The sequence below is a fragment of the Myotis brandtii genome, unplaced genomic scaffold, assembly GCF_000412655.1.
Source record: "Myotis brandtii unplaced genomic scaffold, ASM41265v1 scaffold56, whole genome shotgun sequence".
In the NCBI taxonomy this organism is placed as follows: domain Eukaryota; kingdom Metazoa; phylum Chordata; class Mammalia; order Chiroptera; family Vespertilionidae; genus Myotis; species Myotis brandtii.
This window is the reverse complement of record NW_005370080.1, coordinates 1,254,164-1,273,181: the sequence shown is the minus strand read 5'-3', so window position 1 is coordinate 1,273,181 and position 19,018 is coordinate 1,254,164. Positions and strand designations below refer to the sequence as shown.

The 19,018-nt window shown below is 38.5% G+C and overlaps 1 protein-coding gene across 1 annotated transcript in view; it reads right to left on the bottom strand.

Moving 5' to 3' along the window:
* Positions 1 to 722: 722 nt before the first annotated feature.
* MCUR1 (mitochondrial calcium uniporter regulator 1) overlaps positions 723 to 19,018 on the bottom strand; it is a gene marked incomplete at its 5' end in the record, with an annotated part of 26,154 nt that continues 7,858 nt past the window's right edge. The window contains 8 exons of the mRNA XM_014549550.1: positions 723 to 2,070; positions 2,886 to 3,000; positions 4,596 to 4,649; positions 7,939 to 8,010; positions 8,821 to 8,862; positions 9,669 to 9,770; positions 10,895 to 10,998; positions 17,050 to 17,169. Coding sequence (XP_014405036.1) covers positions 2,015 to 2,070; positions 2,886 to 3,000; positions 4,596 to 4,649; positions 7,939 to 8,010; positions 8,821 to 8,862; positions 9,669 to 9,770; positions 10,895 to 10,998; positions 17,050 to 17,169 — 665 coding nt within the window. The remainder of the gene's footprint in view (positions 2,071 to 2,885; positions 3,001 to 4,595; positions 4,650 to 7,938; positions 8,011 to 8,820; positions 8,863 to 9,668; positions 9,771 to 10,894; positions 10,999 to 17,049; positions 17,170 to 19,018) is intronic.

Here is a 19,018-nt window from a genome sequence, read left to right as displayed (position 1 = left end):
AGCACGCAATCCCTCCATCAAAAGGAGAGCTCCTTGTTCCCAAGGCGGAGGGGTAAAAGAGGCTGCTCTGTACTGCAAAGGACTGACTCTACAGCAAAATCAACGACCCAAATAAGTGACGGGCTGATGCAGCCCACTATCAGCAGTAGGAATGTCATTTGGACCAGCGGTCACCAATTGGTGGTCCGCAGATCACTGGTGGTCCACGAGGTCCGAGAGGCTGGCGACCGCTGACTTGGACTACTGTCTGTTGGCAGGTGAAAGAAAGTCACCCCACTGAATGTTACCTTAAAAATATTTTATCAGAATATAAGGCCACTTCACTGTTTTCAACCTGTACAAGTTGATGTCTGCTTTGAAACATAATCACATATAACACTTTCTCCCTTGGGTGCTCTTTATTTTGGAGGAGAGTCTGTACTCAAAGCCTTTTCTCTGAGCTCTACCAACCAAAGTTATTAAGTAGTTGCAACTGTGGTCTTAATGGGATGCCATTTCCTTGAGTCTTTACTAATTAAGGCAATTGCTACATGTGCAGCATTTTCTGGGGATCCTTCTCTGAAAGAAGAATATATTGATAAAATATTTTATGAAGCAGTTAAGATCATTTTAAATCTAGTTGAAAAGATTAAGTTGTTATTCACTTAATGCAAAAGTACTCGACTGAATTTCAGACTTATTTGGAATACAGAATCTTTGTGCTACACAAATGTTTTTTTAAAAAAGGCAACGGCTTACACTTTCCGAAGTTTAGAAATGACATCCACAGAACAGGTGACTTTTTTTTTTTTTTTTTTTTTTTTTTACCAGTGTGGTTGGAACAGTGATAGTGGGTATTCATTCTACCAGTCTGATCAGGTGGTCTCAACGTGGTCTCTCCACTGTACCAGATTACGTACATGTCTGCCTGTGGAGGACAGCAAAGGTCCTACCAATGTCATCCGGTCTAAAATGCTCATTTTCCTACCTGCCAGTCATTCCAATAAGATGCTTTTGAAATGGTGCTTTCTCAAAATACCCTTTTATGTAGGAATTTATTTGTCTTAAATATAGAGGTAAGATAGATATGAGAATATCTTTAATAACCAAAGAAATCAACCTAAACTCAGATGATACCCGGCATGAGTTTTCTAATTTTGAAAGCCTACGATCTGAGCTTGTAATGGGCCATTTCTAAAAGTGCATACACTCTCTAAATATCCAGATGCTGCCAGACTGCCTCCCTTGTATAAAAGGCAGAAGACGAGGAGGAAGCAGACCCCATCCCACAAACTGAAGTAGACGTCCATGCTGAGAATCAGCAAGTTTTCCAGGCAGGCACAGTGGAGTATGACCATAGCTCTCCAATCAGGAGGGAGGGGAAGAAGGGCCCAGTGAGAGAGAGGGAGGGAGAGAAACCCACAAGTACAAGAGTCCCCATTACAATTACAACACCTCACCGGGCAACAAGATTTTCTAGCCAGAAGGCACATAAAAATACCCATAACAGTAACTGACTAAGACAATGGCAATTGAAAGAAAAAACCCTCCTTTGGAAGTAAAGTACAGCTGTTTCATTAGGGACGCTGATGCTAAGGTCGGGGCAGGTGAAGTGGATGTGGTGCTCTTGGTTTACTTTCTGTGATTCTTCAGCGCTCAGTAAAGCCACTGTGCCTTTTAAACGGAGACCCCAAGTCCTCTGTGTGACAAAAGATTACAATGGTAGTTACACAAATATTTACTGTTGCTGTGTCCCACAGGTTAGGCCGAGTTCACCAATCCAGCTGAGTGGAGTCTTCCGTGTTTTGTCCACCGCCACTCAGCATTATAAAGTCAACCAAACAAAAAACGAGAAAAGGAGCAATTGTGAAATTCCTGACTTCTTTGCGTTGGTTATAGGTCCATAATTTGCATAAAATAAATAATAGGCTTTAAGTAAAAATCGGTGTTAAAAGTTGAAACGAGGGGTAGGGGAGCACAACAATCTGGTATTCTCAAGGCAAAACAATAGAGATCTCTTTAAATATACACTTTATTATATCCACAGGCGATAAAATCCCAGAGCTACTGTTAGGCATGTAAAAACAGACCCTGTAAGAAAAAATAATTAAGCACAGTATTAGTTATATTAATAGTTACTTGAGAGAACATCTCTTTATTAAGAAAACATATCCACCTATCTAACAAGGGGGAAAACACACACTAAGAAACTTCTTCACTGATGTGCCACATTCCACGAGACACCTGCCCATAAAAAACCCCACACCTTGAAATCATCAACTTCCAAGGACAAATGTATCCAATAATCAAGAGAACTTTCAATAAGAGTTTAGAATCACAAAGTCTGTGGTCACAAAGCACATGTATATGTACTGGAAGGGACACAGCTTTTGTTTTATGAGCAAAATGTCACTTCTTAATACTATTGTACCTTTAAAATATTGATGAACCCAACATACTAAATTTGAGTTAAAATAATGGCTAATTTTTTTGTATATGAAGCTTTATTCCCTGTTTTGGCTCAAAAATTGCAAATAACTCATTATGAGGAAGGTCACCAATAGAAGCAGAAAGATCATAACTTAAAAACTTTTCGTTCTATCCGTCCAATATTCCGTCTTGAATTCCACTTAAAATTTTTTAAGTAACTGTAATTCAATGATAGTATCTTATCAGATTTAAGATTCCATTGACTGTAAAGTACATCATTTTATTTACTTCTAAGAAAAAATTGCCAACATGATACTGTCTATCGGAAATGTAAGAAGCTTGCCAAATTCAAAGATATTAAAATATGAAAAAATGTGTTAGAATCAATGAAATGCAATATCTATCCAAGTTATTTTATAAAATTTATTTATTTTATTGTCAGCTTGTTTCAATTACCTAGATATAAAACAGCTTACCTGCTAAATATTTAATATTATCAAGCTTGTGCGACTCGAGCATGGTTTTGAGGCCAGCAACCTCAGTGTCTATCTTCCTGTCTGTCTGGGTGACGGCCCGATCTTGCTGGGCATGCTTTTAAAACAAAGAGATTCGCAGCATTACACCACTTGGGATATACTGTCCCCTCTGCTGTCAGTCCTGAGATCCTGCCCACCAAGGTGCAGTCAAGGGGAACTGGGGTAAGATTAACGAGACTTAGGCTTTAGTCTTAGTTCTACTATCCTCATGCTATGTTGCGTTGGTCAGAGCCTTTAATATACTTAGGCCTGTTTCTTTCTGTTTGAAAAAAGGAAAAAAAAATACCATTAGTCCTGCCTCCATACAGGCTATTTAGAGAATCCAGTGTGATAATCTACGTAAAATTGCTCTGCAAGTAATGTTAACATTATGAAGCCAGTCTGTTCTTAATGGCAATAAATATGTTCCACCCTTCTAAGTTCGCCTTAATGAAAAGCATACAAAAATGCTTTAAAAAATGAAAAGAATCTTGGATAATTTAAAAGGAACAGTGCTTGCCTTGACACTGTTTCTATTCACATTTTTTAAAGTTTTCTTCTTTTATAGTTCAAACACCAAGTGTTTTATTATTATTATGAGGCTTGGCTATACCAAAGGCCTATTTGTGTTTTTCTCAAATATAACAGTCAAACTAGATACATAATTACCCCCAAAGGATGGTGAGTTTGGCTGATGTTATAAAGGGGTTGTCATACTTCACTAATGCATCAAAGCACTAGAAATGCTTCACTAAAAATTCTAGGGCAGGTAAGTAGTTCCCTATGGCTAACAATTCAGGTAACAAATAAAAAAACAAGAGCCTGGATGAACAGAAAAGTATTCCAGAGGAATATTCCAATATTCTCTCATGGAAATCTCCTGTGGGTTTCAGAGGTTCCAAGTAATATAGAATGGAAAAGAAGTAATTGCATGCCATAAATTAAAAATATAATTTAAAAAGTCTATTCCTTATTATTCTTAAATCACTGAGGTTTAAACTTTTATTATGATAATCAAGTAGTTGGTTCAGTGCAAAAAAATCCTATGATACTCCACTTCCAGGTATATGCTAAAAAAAAAAAAATTGAAAACAGGGACCCCAACAGATATTTGTATCCCCATGTTCATAGCGGCATTATTCACAACAGCCACCAGATGAAGCAACCCAACTGTCCAGAGACAGAATAATCAAATGTGGTGTATCCATCTAATTATTGTTCAACTATATAAAGGACATTTTGACACATGCTACAATATGGATGAAGCTAGAGGACACTATGCTAAATGAAAATAAGCCAGTCACAAAAGGACAAATACTGTATAATCTCACTTATATGAGTAAATAGACAGAAAATAGATAGAGGTAGTCAGGGGCTGGGGGGGGGGGCAGTTATTGTTTAATGGGAGAATTTCAGTTTTTCAACATGAAAAGAGTTCTGTATATGGATGGTCGTAATGGTTGCATAATAATGTGAATGAACTTAATGACATACACCTAAAAATGATTAAAATGGTACTGTTTATGTGTATTTTACAACAATTTAAAAAATTCTATGACATTAAACCTGCACATATTTTCCTATAACACATCACTACAAATAGCAGTAACAACGCACAGAATGAAGCAGAGATGAATAAAATGACCAAGAAAAATCGGTCTCAATTCTTACCAATGCCACCATTTCTGTCCTCATTTCCAGCAGCTTCCTTTCGTTTAATGAATACTGAAACAAACATGTCACATAGGTCAGATTCTGATTCCTTTCTCTCTCCTCTCCTCCTCCACTAGTATCTCAAATATTCTGGTCTCACTACTTCCAAGAATATGTAACACTAGAAACTGCCTCCAGGATAAAGGAGCCTACGTGACCCTTTCCTTCAGATCTATATTTTTTGAGGTTTCTTATTTATATTCACTCCTCACTCCAGTATCTGGACTCCCTTTTGTCAGCCTTCACCTTTCTCTCTCTGTTTTTTTCTTTTCATTTCTTAGCTGTGATGTCTCTAGGTCCCACTCTCATACCAACCGGCACTCTAGGGACCAATTTAGATGGATGCGGAGTCATACGTGTTTTGGCTTTGACAAGACAGAGTTGAAAAAGTGGGGAATAATTCCAATAAAAATTGCCCCTGGGACTACAACAACATTACTTGTAAATTAAAAAAGAAGAACAACAAGGAAGAAGAAAGAAGATGAAGAGGAAAAAGCCCCAAACCCCAAACTAAGGACTAGTCATAGTACCAACAAATGCTCATCTCCATCTTTAAATGCCAGGGCTTCAGACCAGGAGAGAGCTATCCATCTGATCCCCATCAGAAGGCAGGGGGAACTGGATTTTCTTCACACCTTTAAATTCTGGCCTTCAGTAAGTCAATATTGATTCAGCCACAAGAGAAAAGAAAAGCTTACATATCTTGATATTGCCATGATTTTTAAAATAAGTCTTATCTTCTTGTATCCCAAAACAGTTTACTTGCCACATAGTACGTTTGAAACTGGCTGTAAATATCACCCCAGTTAATGTAATTGGCACAATATTACAACTTTATTAAGCAAGGGAATGAGAGGGTCAAATAACCCATTTTCATCAAAGCATGTTAAATGCATACTAGCTGCATAATATTATGTTACTGTCCTGCACTTCAGAGTAATCTAAGTTTAGGATTGCCAAAAACAACTTCTCAGCTAGATCAGTAAATCATATAAACTCACAGGCTTTAATCCAGGCTCACATCCCATATTTCCCAATCTTCTAGGTATATTTCTTCCCAGCTTGGTTAACAACAGGCATCTTCTTAAATCAAGTGAATTCAGCCCTGGCCGGGTAGATCAGTTGGTTAGAGCACTGTCCCATATGCCAAGGTTGCGTGTTTGATCCCCAGTCAGGGCATTTACAAGAATCAATCAATGTATGCATAAATAAGTGGAACAACAAATCTATGTTTCTCCCCCCTCCACCCTTTCTCTCTAAAATAAACAAAATTTTTAACAAAGTGAATTCAGAAAATTTGTTAAGTACACAAACCATAAGGACAAAGGTAACCAAAAGAGTCTCTCCTCTTCCAGATATAGTCATATGCTAGTGATCACTACGTATTTTAGTGATACTAAGTGATTTAATCTTCATGGTTGAAAAACGTTTTAAGACTAGAAAGACTGGTAACATGAACAGAATAATAATTATTTGGTATAATAAAGTTTAGCTTAACTACTGAATCCATATCCAGTTCCAAAATATAGTGAAATACTTGTTTGTGTTTCAATGTTAGTTTCATTTATCAGCGTAGCATATTTTAGTTGAAAGCAAATTGTGAAAAATGAGAATACAATGAACAAATTTTGAGAACTCAGTTTCTGCATGTGTATCCAATTCTATGTTAGTGAAAAGTGCTTTATATGCCCTTACTCATTATGCTAAGAATAAAAAAGATATCTCCTGAATGTTATTAAATCCAAATAAAGACTGAATAAGAAGATAGATGGGTTAAAAATCAGAGGCAAGCCAACACATAAAGATTAAAATATACAATTTATTGCCCCCATGTTCATAGAAGCATTTACAATACCAAGGTATGGAAGCAACCTAAGAGCCCATTGATGGGTGAATGGATAAAGAAAATTTGAGGTATATAGTATATATCTCAAATGAAATATTATTCTGTCATAAAAAAGAAGAACATATTGCCATTGCAACAACATGGATGAACCTTGGGAGCATTATGCTAAGTGAACTAAGTCAGACAGAGAGACAAATACTGTATAATCTCACTTACATGTGGAATCTGAAAAAAACAAGAAACCTCAGGAGCTCACAGATACTGAGAACAGATTAATGGTGGCCAGAGGCAAGGGATGGAGGGTGAGCAAAATGGGTGAAGTGAGTCAAAAGGTACAAATTTGCAGTTAAAAAATGAATCCTGGGGATGTAATGTACCACATGGCAACTGGAGTTAATAATACTGTACTGTATATTAGAAAGTTGCTATGAAAGTAAATCTGAAAAGTTCTTATAACAAGAAAAAATTTCTTTACGTAATATGGTGATGGATATTAACTAGACTTACTGTGTTGATCATTTTGCAATATATACAAATATCAAATCATTATGTTGTACACCTGAAACTAATACATGTCAATTACACCTCAGTTAAAAAAAAGATTACTGCAAAAGCTCTGAGGGAAAAAAATATCGTATTTATATGCATTATCTTTGACAAAGCAAGGGCAACAGAGCTGTATTTCCAGTTTTCTTAGTTTATCTTTTTGGTAACAAATGTGCAGCACTAACTTTCCTAATTAGAAGTTTCAATTTAACATAACTTACTCATTTAGAATTTGCATTTCAAAATAATAAAGTCATTGCAATTTCTCTATTAAAGAAAAAGACAAGAAGGAAATATTTTTTAAATCTTGAATTATGGTATAAAATTTAATATTATTTACTATCAAGTCAGGATTGAGTTTAATTTCTTTATTAATATCTAAGTGATAATTTAGTATCTTTGAAACAAAAAAGGATTCAAACTTATTTGACCAATATTTTAATTTTAAAGTTTTTGTTGTTGTTTTATTTTTTAGAGGAAGGAAGAAAGAGAGCGAGAGAGAGCAAGAGCGAGAGCGAGAGAGAGAGAGAGAGAGAGAGAGAGAGAGAGAGAAACATTGATTGGTTGCCTCTCATACGCTCCCTGACCAGGGATCAAACCTGCAACCTGGGTATGTGCCCTGACCAGGAGTCAAATCACCATCTCTTCTGTGTATGGGACGATGCTCCAACCAACTGAGTGAGCCACATTGGCCAGGGCAACATTTTAATTTTAATGTTACTTATGAAAGCATCAAATTTAAGCCCTAATCCAAAATATAATTAAAATAAAGGAAAAACTGTGTCTTAATAATGACATGTAGGTAAATATTTAATAGTACTTGTGAACTGTGTATAAACTTAGACTTGACCAAGCGTTCCATCCTGCAAAAAATTTAATTCATACTCTATTTTTAATAAAGAAACATACCAATTCTTTTACTCTGCTCTTTTCTAGATTGAAGTCTAATTTGGAGTCTGTGCGGACCTTGACCACTTCATCCTAGTAGGAGGGCAAACAACAAAGAAAGAAAGAAATCCAAAGTAAGAAATTAAAACCCACCGAGTGTGTGAAGCCTGTGGAAGCTGCCTCCACTCTTCTAGGTAAAGCGTCAGCCCAGGTGCTCACAGAGCTGGGGACCAGTGATTGGGGAGACTCTGGCCAATCCACATCTGGAGTCAGCCCTGCTTTGGGACTTTCCAGTTATAAACAGAAATAATTCCCTTTTATGCTTAAATGAGCCCAGCGTGGGTCACTGTTGGCTTTTTATCTCAAAGTTCCCAAGATAATAGCCTGTGGAATTTATGATTAAAGCTGTTTCTTGGACAACTTTGGAAAGCAGAGATGGATTCAAAGAAGTAAAATATTACATTCTTATTTAAATACAGCCTTCTTTCTGACACTCATCAAAATCTTTTCTTCTTTCACATCAATGTCCTTGCCATTTAAAAAAATCAAACTGGCACAGTGCTAATCATTTTGAAATCACATGTAATTCTCTAAAGACATGTGAGAACCCTTCAAAGAGAATATAAGGGTTCCACTTGGCTACTTTAGAGAATTTCTTATTTAAAAATGACTTAATTCCTTCTAGAACACAATTTTCTTAATCAATTTGGTTACACACATCAGTAATTTAGTCATTGGCTGTGTTTTTAGCTAAATCTTTCCATGTGTACCTTTGAGGCATATTACACAGACATTTAAGACAGAATTAAGTTTTTAAGAACATATGAAGTATTGCTAACATTATATTTATTGTTAAGCTTAGGTAATTATAAACAAGCAAGCAAATAGGAATGAGGATCTTACCATTATTTGTTGTTTTAACTGATGTAGTTCAAGTTTTATTTTCTAAAAACACATTAAAAAGAAACAAGTCAAAAATGTGTAGAAGGTTAGAAGAAAAAGAAAACTTGGTAACAAACTAATATTAGAACATGTAGTTATGCACAAGGTCTTCCTTCATTCAATGCGAAGTTGCTACATTCAGAATACAACCTTAGCTGAATAGTCTCCATAGGAGAAGCGATTACTTGTCATGCCAGGATGGTGCAATTTTTTTTTAACTAAATGCCCTCAAACAGCTGACTTAAAGGTTAATTCTGAGAGTTTCAGACTATCTTTTTCTTGCAAAAGAAAGCATCTTTGCTAGAAGGTTTCTTGCAAGACTAAGACTAACAAACAGGTAGTATATGAGCTTTCTTTATGGGATTCTGATAGGACTAACAACACAAGGAAGATGCAAAGACAGCATTTATTTAAACGCTGATCCCATGTAACACTTTAAGAAACTAAGGGCTATTTTATAGCTGCATTTATTCATAATAACCAAACACTGGAAACAATTCTAATATGCATCATAGAATAATGTGGCATATTCATATGATACCACAGACAATGAAAAAGAATGACCTACTGCTGCAAGACACACTGAAGATCTCATCACTTCTAGTTCTAGTATGGGCAAACTAGTCAATGGTGACAGAATCCAAGACAGTGGCCACCTCTGGGGTGTGGTAGTATTCTACTCGGGTACTGCATACTTTGTGATGATTCATCAAGATGTACTCTTACTTGTGCACTTCCGTTTATGTACATTATATCTCAATGTCTGAATATGAAGCATTTTATAAGAATAAATGGCTGCTTAGTTTTACCTCATTTTCTGCTCTGAGGGCTGAAAATTCACTCTTCTCCAAAATAATCATATCTTTTTTCACGTTAGAAATCTGAGACATTATTTGCTGAAGAGTGATCTCCTAGGAAAAGGAAAGCAAAACAGATAACCTAGTGTAGTCTAGGAAATCCACCTCCTATGGTCTCTACCTGGTATCATCTTAATGAGAAACTAGAAGAATGGGGACACAAGAAAAGAGGTTTCTCTCTTCCAAAATGAGAAAAGGAAAAGAATAAAAACTCAAGTACAGTATCATCATCAAGTGGATGACAGTTAAAAGGGTGGCAGTCTGAAGACCACTGGCTCAAAAACACACTGCTATAATTCTGGCCACACCTCCATTTATTAAAGTACTAGAGGCCCGGTGCATGAAATTCGTGCACTCACGGGGAGGTCCCTCAGGTTGGCCTGTGCCCTCTTGCAGTCCGGGAGGCCTTGGGGGATGTCCAACTGACGGCTTAGGCCTGTTCCCTGCGTGAGCCTGGCTTCTGGCTAAGCGGTGCTCCCCCTGTGGGAGCACACTGACCACCAGGGGGCAGCTCCTGCATTGAGCATTGCCCCCTGGTGCTCAGTGTGCGTCATAGCAACCGGTCATTCCGCTGTTGGGCTGAAACTGGCTCTCCAACATCCCCCAAGGGGTCCTGGATTACGAGAGGGCACAGGCCAGGTTGAGGGACCCCACCAGTGCACGATTGGGGCTGGGGAGGGATGCAGGAGGTTGGCCAGCCAGGGAGGGACCGTGGGAGGGCTCCAGGGCATGTCCAGCTGTCTCGCTGTCCTGATCGGCCGGACCCAAGCAGCAAGCTAACCTACCGGTCGGAGCGTCTCCCCCTGGTGGTCAGTGCACGTCATAGCGAGTGGTTGAACAGCTTTAGCATATCATTAGCATATCATGCTTTGATTGGATGAATGGACGACCGGACACTTAGCATATTAGGCTTTTATTATATAGGATGGTGGACTGAAAGTTTTCAAGCAGAGAGACTTTTCAAGTATAGTGAATTTCTAGCATAATAATTTGATTCTACAAGAGTTTACTAAATAGCTTTGAGCAAATACTTTTTATGCCACTGCAATAATTAGCCTCTCAACTATGATAAAAATTAACTACATGCTTTTCAATAGGACATTATCCAAAAATATATATTACAAGTGACATCTTCCCTTTAGATTTCAAATTTGCAAAGGTGCCCTGACAAAGCTAACCTGTTGCATCTTGGTGACCATGTCTTTGTAGACGATATCCATGTTGGCCTCCGTGATCTTCACCAATGCAGATACAATGATTTCTGCTTGTTGAGTAGTAAACCCTAAGCAAACACACAAAGACAATCACACTCAGGAGACTCTAGTTGTAAAAGAAAAGCCTTCGTAGAAGGGGAGACAACACAAAGTTACACATGGAGCAAATGTCTGAATTTGAGAAGCAGGTGGAAAGCAGATGAGGAGACTACAGTCACAGGCTATTATGTGTCTGTCATCTGGACAAGTATGACACGTCTGAGTGTTTCCTCATGTGAAATGAGCAGCTGGGCTAACTGCTCTCTAACGTCCTTCTGCACTGTCAAAAACCCTGTTTTCATAAGATGTCTAATAACATAGGGGATGCCTGTCATGCAAGGTCAAGTGAAAAAAAGCAAGACTCAATATTATAGATACAATTTATCACTTTTGTGATTTAACAAAGATTCTAGATAATTTTGATTTTCTTCAATGGATGTGACCTCCTTAATTTTAAAATGTATATATTTAGCAAAAATAATTTACTTACGTAGAAAAACTCATTTGTTTTATATCTAGCATAAATCAAATTATTGACTATGGAAATTATAATTTTGCTGTTAATTTAATGTTCAAAGATAATGTTAAAATCAATTCTTTCGTTTTTCCTTCACAATTCTCTTCAGTCACTAGTGATAGGGGCCCACACTGGAAAAAATATATATACTTTTATACTCAACAAATGATGCTAAATTGAGTTATATAAAGATTCAACTCAGCAGTATTACTGTTTTTAATAACTTTAGATAGTAATTTATATTTCACGTTGGAAATGCTAATAAAATGTTTAAAACCAAGTCCCTGGAAAGTAATTTTTTCTATTAAATATGTCCATCTATAAGAATTTCAGAAGAATCTATTGATTCTTTTTTTTTTAATCCTCACCCAAGGATATTTTTCCATTGATTTTAGATAGAGTGCAAGAGAGAGAAAAAGGCAGAAATATCGATGTGAGAGAAATACATCGATTGGTTGCCACCTGCATGCACCCGACTAGGGCCTGGACCGGGGAGGAGCCTGCAAACGAGGTATATGCCCTTGCCAGGAATCGAACCTGGACCCCTTTGGTCTGCAGGCTGACGCTCTATCCACTGAGCCAAATGGGCTAGGGCAGTGGTTGGCAAACTGCGGCTTGCGAGCCACATGCGGCTCTTTGGCCCCTTGAGTGTGGCTCTTCCTAAGCCTTAGGACAGTGATGGCGAACCTATGACACGCGTGTCAGAGGTGACACGCAAACTCATTTTTTTGTTTGATTTTTCTTTGTTAAATGGCATTTAAATATATAAAATAAATATCAAAAATATACATTCTAAGCCAGTGATGGCGAACCTATGACACGCGTGTCAGAGGTGACACGCGAACTCATTTTTTTTGGTTGATTTTTCTTTGTTAAATGGCATTTAAATATATAAAATAAATATCAAAAATATAAGTCTTTGTTTTACTATGGTTGCAAATATCAAAAAATTTCTATATGTGACACGGCACCAGAGTTAAGTTAGGGTTTTTCAAAATGCTGACACGCCGAGCTCAAAAGGTTCGCCATCACTGCCTTAGGAGTACCCTAATTAAGTTAATAACAATGTACTTACCTATATAGTTTAAGTTTAAAAAATTTGGCTCTCAAGAGAAATTTCAATCGTTGTACTGTTGATATTTGGCTCTGTTGACTAATGAGTTTGCCGACCACTGGGCTAGGGCTCTATTGATTCTTATAATTAATTAATTAATGGCACATTTGTTTGAATAAAGTTATAGCTGATATAATATGGATGAGATTAAGCATGAGACTATAATAAAAAAAACAAGGCACAAACCAGCTGGTGTGTGCCTCAGTGGATGAGCGTTGACCTATGAACCAAGAGGTCACAGTTTGATTCCATCAGAGCACATACCAGGGTTGAGTGCTCAATGCCCAGGAGGGGGTGTGCAGGAGGCAGCTGATCAATGATTGTCTCTCATCATTGATATTTCTATTTCTCTCTCCTCCTTCCTTCCTCTCTAAAATAAGTAAAAAATCTATTTTATGTATTTATCTTTAATCCAATTAAAAAATGGGCAAAGGACCTAAATTGACACTTCTCCAAAGAAGACATACATATGGTCAAGAGACATATGAAAAAAATGCTCAAAGTAACTGATCATCAGAGAGATGCAAATTAAAACGACAATGAGGTGTCATCTCACACCTGTCAGAATGGCTACCATCAACAAATCAACAAATGAGAAGTGCTGGTGAGGATGTGGAGAAAAAGGAACCCTTGTGCACTGCTGGTGGGAATGCAGACTGGTGCAGCCACGGTGGAAAACAGTATGGAGTTTCCTCAAAAAATTAAAAATGGAATTCCCACTTGACCCAGTAATCCCACTTCTAGGAATATATCCCAAGAAATCAGAAACACCAGTCAGAAAGAATATACGCACCCCTATGTTCACAGAAGTACAATTTATAATAGCGAAGATTTGGAGACAGCCTAAGTACCCATCAGCAGATGAGTGGATTAAAAACTATGGTACATTTATACCATGGAATATTATGCTGCTGTAAAAAAGAACTCTTACTATTTGCAACAGCATGAAGGGTCAGTATCATGCTAAGTGAAATAAGTCAGTCAGAAAAAGACAAGTATCACGTGATCTCACTCATATGTGGAATCTAAGTAACAAAATATACTGATGAACAGAGTAGATCCAGAGACATGGAAGCATGGAACCGAGTGCAGAATCTCAGAGGGAAGGAGGGGGAGGGTGGGTGGGAGGTAATCAATCAAAGACCTTTTATGAATATATGCGTAACCCCTGGCCACATTGACAACAGGGTGCTGAAGGCCTGGAGTGGGGTGTCAGGGGGCGGGCTGAAGGAGGTCAATGGGGGAAAGAGAGGGACATATGTAATACTTTCAACAACACAGATTTTTAAAAATAATGTTGATGGGAAAAAAATTAAAAAGCGGACACACTTAAAATAAAAAATATATATATTTAAAAAAAGAGAAAAAAAGAACAAGGCACAGACTTAAAGGCGACAAAAAAGACCTTCAAAGATTTACTCCCAGCCCTGGCTGGTGTGGCTCAGTTAGGGCATCACCCCATACACTAAAAGGTGACAAGTTCGATTCCCAGTCAGGGCACATACCGAGGTTACTGGTTGGGGCATGTGCGTGCGGGAGGCAACCAATAGGTGTTTCTCCCTCTCCCTTCCTCTAAAATCAATAAAGTTCTAAAAAACAATTTAAGAAAAGAAGATCTTCTCCCTTTATTTCATTCAAAATCCTTTAGTTTTTTTTCAACGTGTAGGTCATGCACATCTGGAAAAATAACCCAAAATGTTGACCCACCAAAGTGTTAACATTGGGATTCAGAATAGCTTTTCATGTTTCTTTTCTGTCTTCCTAATTTTTTGAAAATAAACATGCCTTTTGCAATTTTTAAAACTTTAAGAAAAGTTCATAGGTAAACATAATGAGATCTGGCAATTATGAAGAAAATAAAAATAGAGACTGGAAAAGACTTATGCTGATAATAAAAAGCAAATAAACTCCAAAGCCTTAAAATTTAACAAGCACCTGTGGAAGGTGAAAGGGAATAAGGAAAAGCAGAAGCCTGAAAACCTGCTGACTTACCAGATACAAATTATTTTTTGTAGGAATGAGAGAACAAGACACATCAGGGTTAGTGAGATTATAGACATAGCAAGTTTTGTTAATCAGGAGACATAACTGAAGAAAAAAAGGGTAAAGGAGGGAATATTCCTTGAAGGGTTCTTCCTGGCCTTACCCTAACCCAGACAACTTACACATCCATCACTGATCTCAGCACGGTCATACCCTACACACACTTCAGTGGTGTCCTCACATCACTGTTCTTGAAATATGCAAATATTCATGGACCAAGGTTTGAACCCAAGAAAAGCAGAAAGTACATATACCAAAACATAATATTTTTAACATATGCAATTTCTGTCTAAATAAGCAAATCTGAAAGAGGGAGAGGGGCAATAAACTCCACCTCTCGTTGGAAGGATTGGTGGCCATCTAGAGTCCACTGCAGCTACCTTGCATTGTTCCACTTAACAAAATTACTGGTGCTCCCTTAACGCCACCAAATACCTAGTGGATGTTGAAATGTCCCCATTGTCTCTAATATCTCCTTTTACAATTGGTTACTTTGAATATAAACACACAGTCCCCACCCCCTTCCCACCCCCCCAAAAAAAAGAATAAGAAAAAAACTAGGAAGACTGCTGTTCATCAAGATAATTTAGATGGCCCTCTTCTCACTTCCACTTTTCTTTTTGGCCAATGAAAGAAGTTTTTGGTGAAAAAGGCCTATTATTTCAAGATTGAGAAGAAAATGGTTGCCAAAATTATTATATAGCATTTGACATTTTTTCCAGAGTACACTTAAGTACAATATTTCATTTAATATTTAAAAGGCTCTTTGGGGAAAAAAAAGTAAAAGGTTCTTTGGAGCCCAGCTGGTGTGGCTCAGTGGTTGAGCCCATGCACCAAAAGGTCACGGGTTCAGGGCACATGCCCAGGTTTCGAGCTTGATCCCTGGTAGGGGGCATGCAGGAAGTAACTGATCGATGCTTCTCTCTCATAGATGTTTCTATCTCTCTCTAAAATCACTAAAAACATATATATATATATATTTTTAAAAGGTTCTTTGGAATTCTTATTATGCCCATGCCATCAATGAGGTAATGGAAACTGAGGATGATGAAAGGACTGCCCAGGCTCGAAACCAGCACAGCTTGAACCTAGAGCTTCTAATTGCCCCATAGGAACACAATTTATTCCATCACCTTGACCTGGACATATAGTACATCTACAGAGGGCAGCTTTTCAGATACAATCATGCACAGCTGGGTAAATAACTATACAATGAAGTAAAAGCACATATATTTATTTCCAAGGCATAATCTATGATATATGAGGTTCTGATTTTGAGAATATATGTGTCTCAGTATTGGTGTATTTGCCTTGATAAGATTAAATATAAGGATGTTATCTATATACTGGAGGCCTGGTACACAAAATTCGTGCACGGGGAGGAAGGGGTCCCCTCAGCCCAGCCTGCACCCTCTCCAATCCAGGACCCCTCGGGGGATGTCTGACTGCCGGTTTAGGCCCGATCCCGGGGATGGGGCCTAAACCAGCAGTCGGACATTCCTTTCACAATCCGGGACCTCTGGCTCCTAACTACTCACCTGCCTGATTGCCACTAACTGCCCCCCCTGCCAGCCTGATCACCCCTAACCGCCTCTGCCTGCTAGCCTGATCGCCCCTAACTGCCCCCCACCCCCGCCAGCCTGGTCGCCCCCAAATGCCCCCCGTGCTGGCCTGGCCGCACCACGCAGCCTGCTGTTCAGTCATTTGGTCGTCTCTCACTAAGCCCCCGGCTGGCCTGGTCGCCCCATGCAACCTGCTATTCAGTCATTCGGTTGTCCCTTACTAACTGCCCTGCCGGCCTGGTAACCACACACAGCCTGCTTTTTGGTCGTTACTGTTACTGTGACGGCGTCCCGGACAATTTGCATATCCCTCTATTATTATTATAGATTAAGTGCACTTTCAACAAAATTCAGAGCAATCTTTTACATTAATGAACATAAGAGCAGTGAAGGAAAATGTTAGTTTGAATATTTTTTAAAAAGAACACAATGAGTTGATATCAATAACTACTGCTCAACAACATTTTAATTTCATAAAAATTGTAAAAGCACACAAGATGCAGTAATAAAACATCACTTCTGTGCTTCAGATAGTCATCATAAGAACCACCCCTGAGTTTTGTTGACTTGTGTCTAACTTTGTATCTTTAGCGCTGTATTTCTGGAGTGATGTTAAAAGAATACGCTTCACCCGGACAGACTGTGTGAGAAAATCTCTACTGCACTGATGGAGTAAAAATGTCCTTCAACAGAAAATGAGGACTTAAGAAATGGAGACTGACCAAAAGATTACTTGAAGACTTAAAAGTCAAAGAGAAATAAGAAAAATTAGGTGAAACCATAAGAGAAGTCATAATTTATTGTGTTCTTCTATGGCACTGAGTGACCAAAGAGAGAGGATTACCATTTTCTTCAAATAAACACACTAAGGCATGGGTGTCAAAGTAGAGCTTCCTACTCCCAGCGGAGGTGAAATCTCGGCGTTTGTGCTCCAACTGTAGGCACCCAGCAGAGAGGCTTAGCTCTAGAACAGAAAGGACAATAAAGTTCAAACAGACATAATGGTAAACAAGAGCAACTCAGCAACATGAAAAAATCAGTCATACCTCAAAAGCCTGTTTTTTCACAAGAGCTTTATTGAGCTATAATTCACATACTACTGTACAACTCACCCATTTCAAGTATATAATTTGATTGTTTTTATTATATACTAGAGACCCAGTGCACAAATTCGTGCATGGGTGGGGTCCCTCAGCCTGGCCGGCGATCAGGGCCATCTTGCCCAGTCCTGATCGGGGCCAGCTGGCTGGGGGAAGGGACTGTGGGAGGTTGGCCAGCTGAAGGAGGTTGGCTGTGGGAATGCACTGACCACCAGGGGGCAGCTCTTGGGTTGAGCATCTGCCCCTGGTGTCAGTGCGCATCATAGTGACCAGTCAACTGGTTATTTGGTTATGACAGTCACTTAGGCTTTTATATATATAGATACAGAGTTGTGCAAGCATCCCCACAATCAACTTTAAAACTCTGTCATCATCCCCCAGAGAAGCCCTATACCTAAACTCCCAACACCCCTACTCCCAGGCAAACACTGATTTACTTTCTGTCTCCATGGATTTGCCTACTCTGGATACTGCATATGAACAGAATCATAAGATATGTGGTATTCTGTACTGATTTCTTTCACCTAGTATGGTGTTTTCAAAGTTCATCCACCTTGTAGTATGTGTCAGTACCATATTTCTTTTTATTGCCAAATACTATTCCATTGTATAAATATACCGATTTTATTTAACCTATTCATTAACTGAACGTCACTTGAGTTGTTTCTTCTTGGCTATTATGAATGCTGCTGCTATGAACATTTGTATATAAGTTTTTGTGTAAACATGTTTTCAGTTCTCTTGGGTACATACCTAGGAGTGGAGCTGCTACACCATACAGTAACTTTATGTTAAACCTTCTGAGGTTACGCCAGACTCTTTTCCAAAGTGGCTGCACCTTTTCACATTCCCAACAGGCATGTATGAGGGTTCCAATTTCTACACATCCTCAACACTTGGTATTATCTTTTTTATTATAGTCATCTTAGCGGGTGTAAAGTGGTATCTCATTGCAGTTTTGATTTACATTTCCCTAATGGCTAATGATGTTGAGCATCTTTCAATGTGATTATTGGACATTTGTATATCTCCTTTGAAGAAATTTCTATTGAGACCCTTTGCCTATTAAAAAAATTGGATTATCTTTTTTATTGCCGAGTTGTAAGAGTTCTTTATATATTTTAGATACATGTTCCGTATTATATAAATGATTTCATATATTCTCTCCCATTCTGTGAGTTGTCTTTCACTTTCTTTGTAGTGCTTTTTGAAGCACAAAAGTTTTTTATTTTAGTGAAGCCCAATTTATTTATTTTTTCCTTTTGTTCCTTGTGCTTTTGGTGTCATATCTAAGAAACTATTGGTTAATTCAAGTACACAAAAATTTACTTCTACGTTTCCTTCTAATTATTTTACAATTTTAGCTCTTACATTTAGGTCTTTGATCGATTTGAGTTAATATTTGTATACTAGAGGCCTGGTGCACAAAATTCGTGCATGGGGGAGAGAGGGTGTGTGGGTCCCTCAGCCCAGGCTGCACCCTCTTCAATCTGGGACCCCACTCATAATCCAAGACTGCTGGCTCTCAACCGCTCACCTGCCTGCCAGCCTGATCACCCCCTAACCACTACCCTACCAGCCTACCTGATCGACGTCTAACTGCTTCCCTGCCGGCCCAATTGCCCCCAATTGCCCTCCCCTGCTAGCCTGGTTGCCCCTAACTGTCCTCCCCTGCAGGCCCGGTCGCCCCTAACTGCCCTCCCTGCAGGCCTG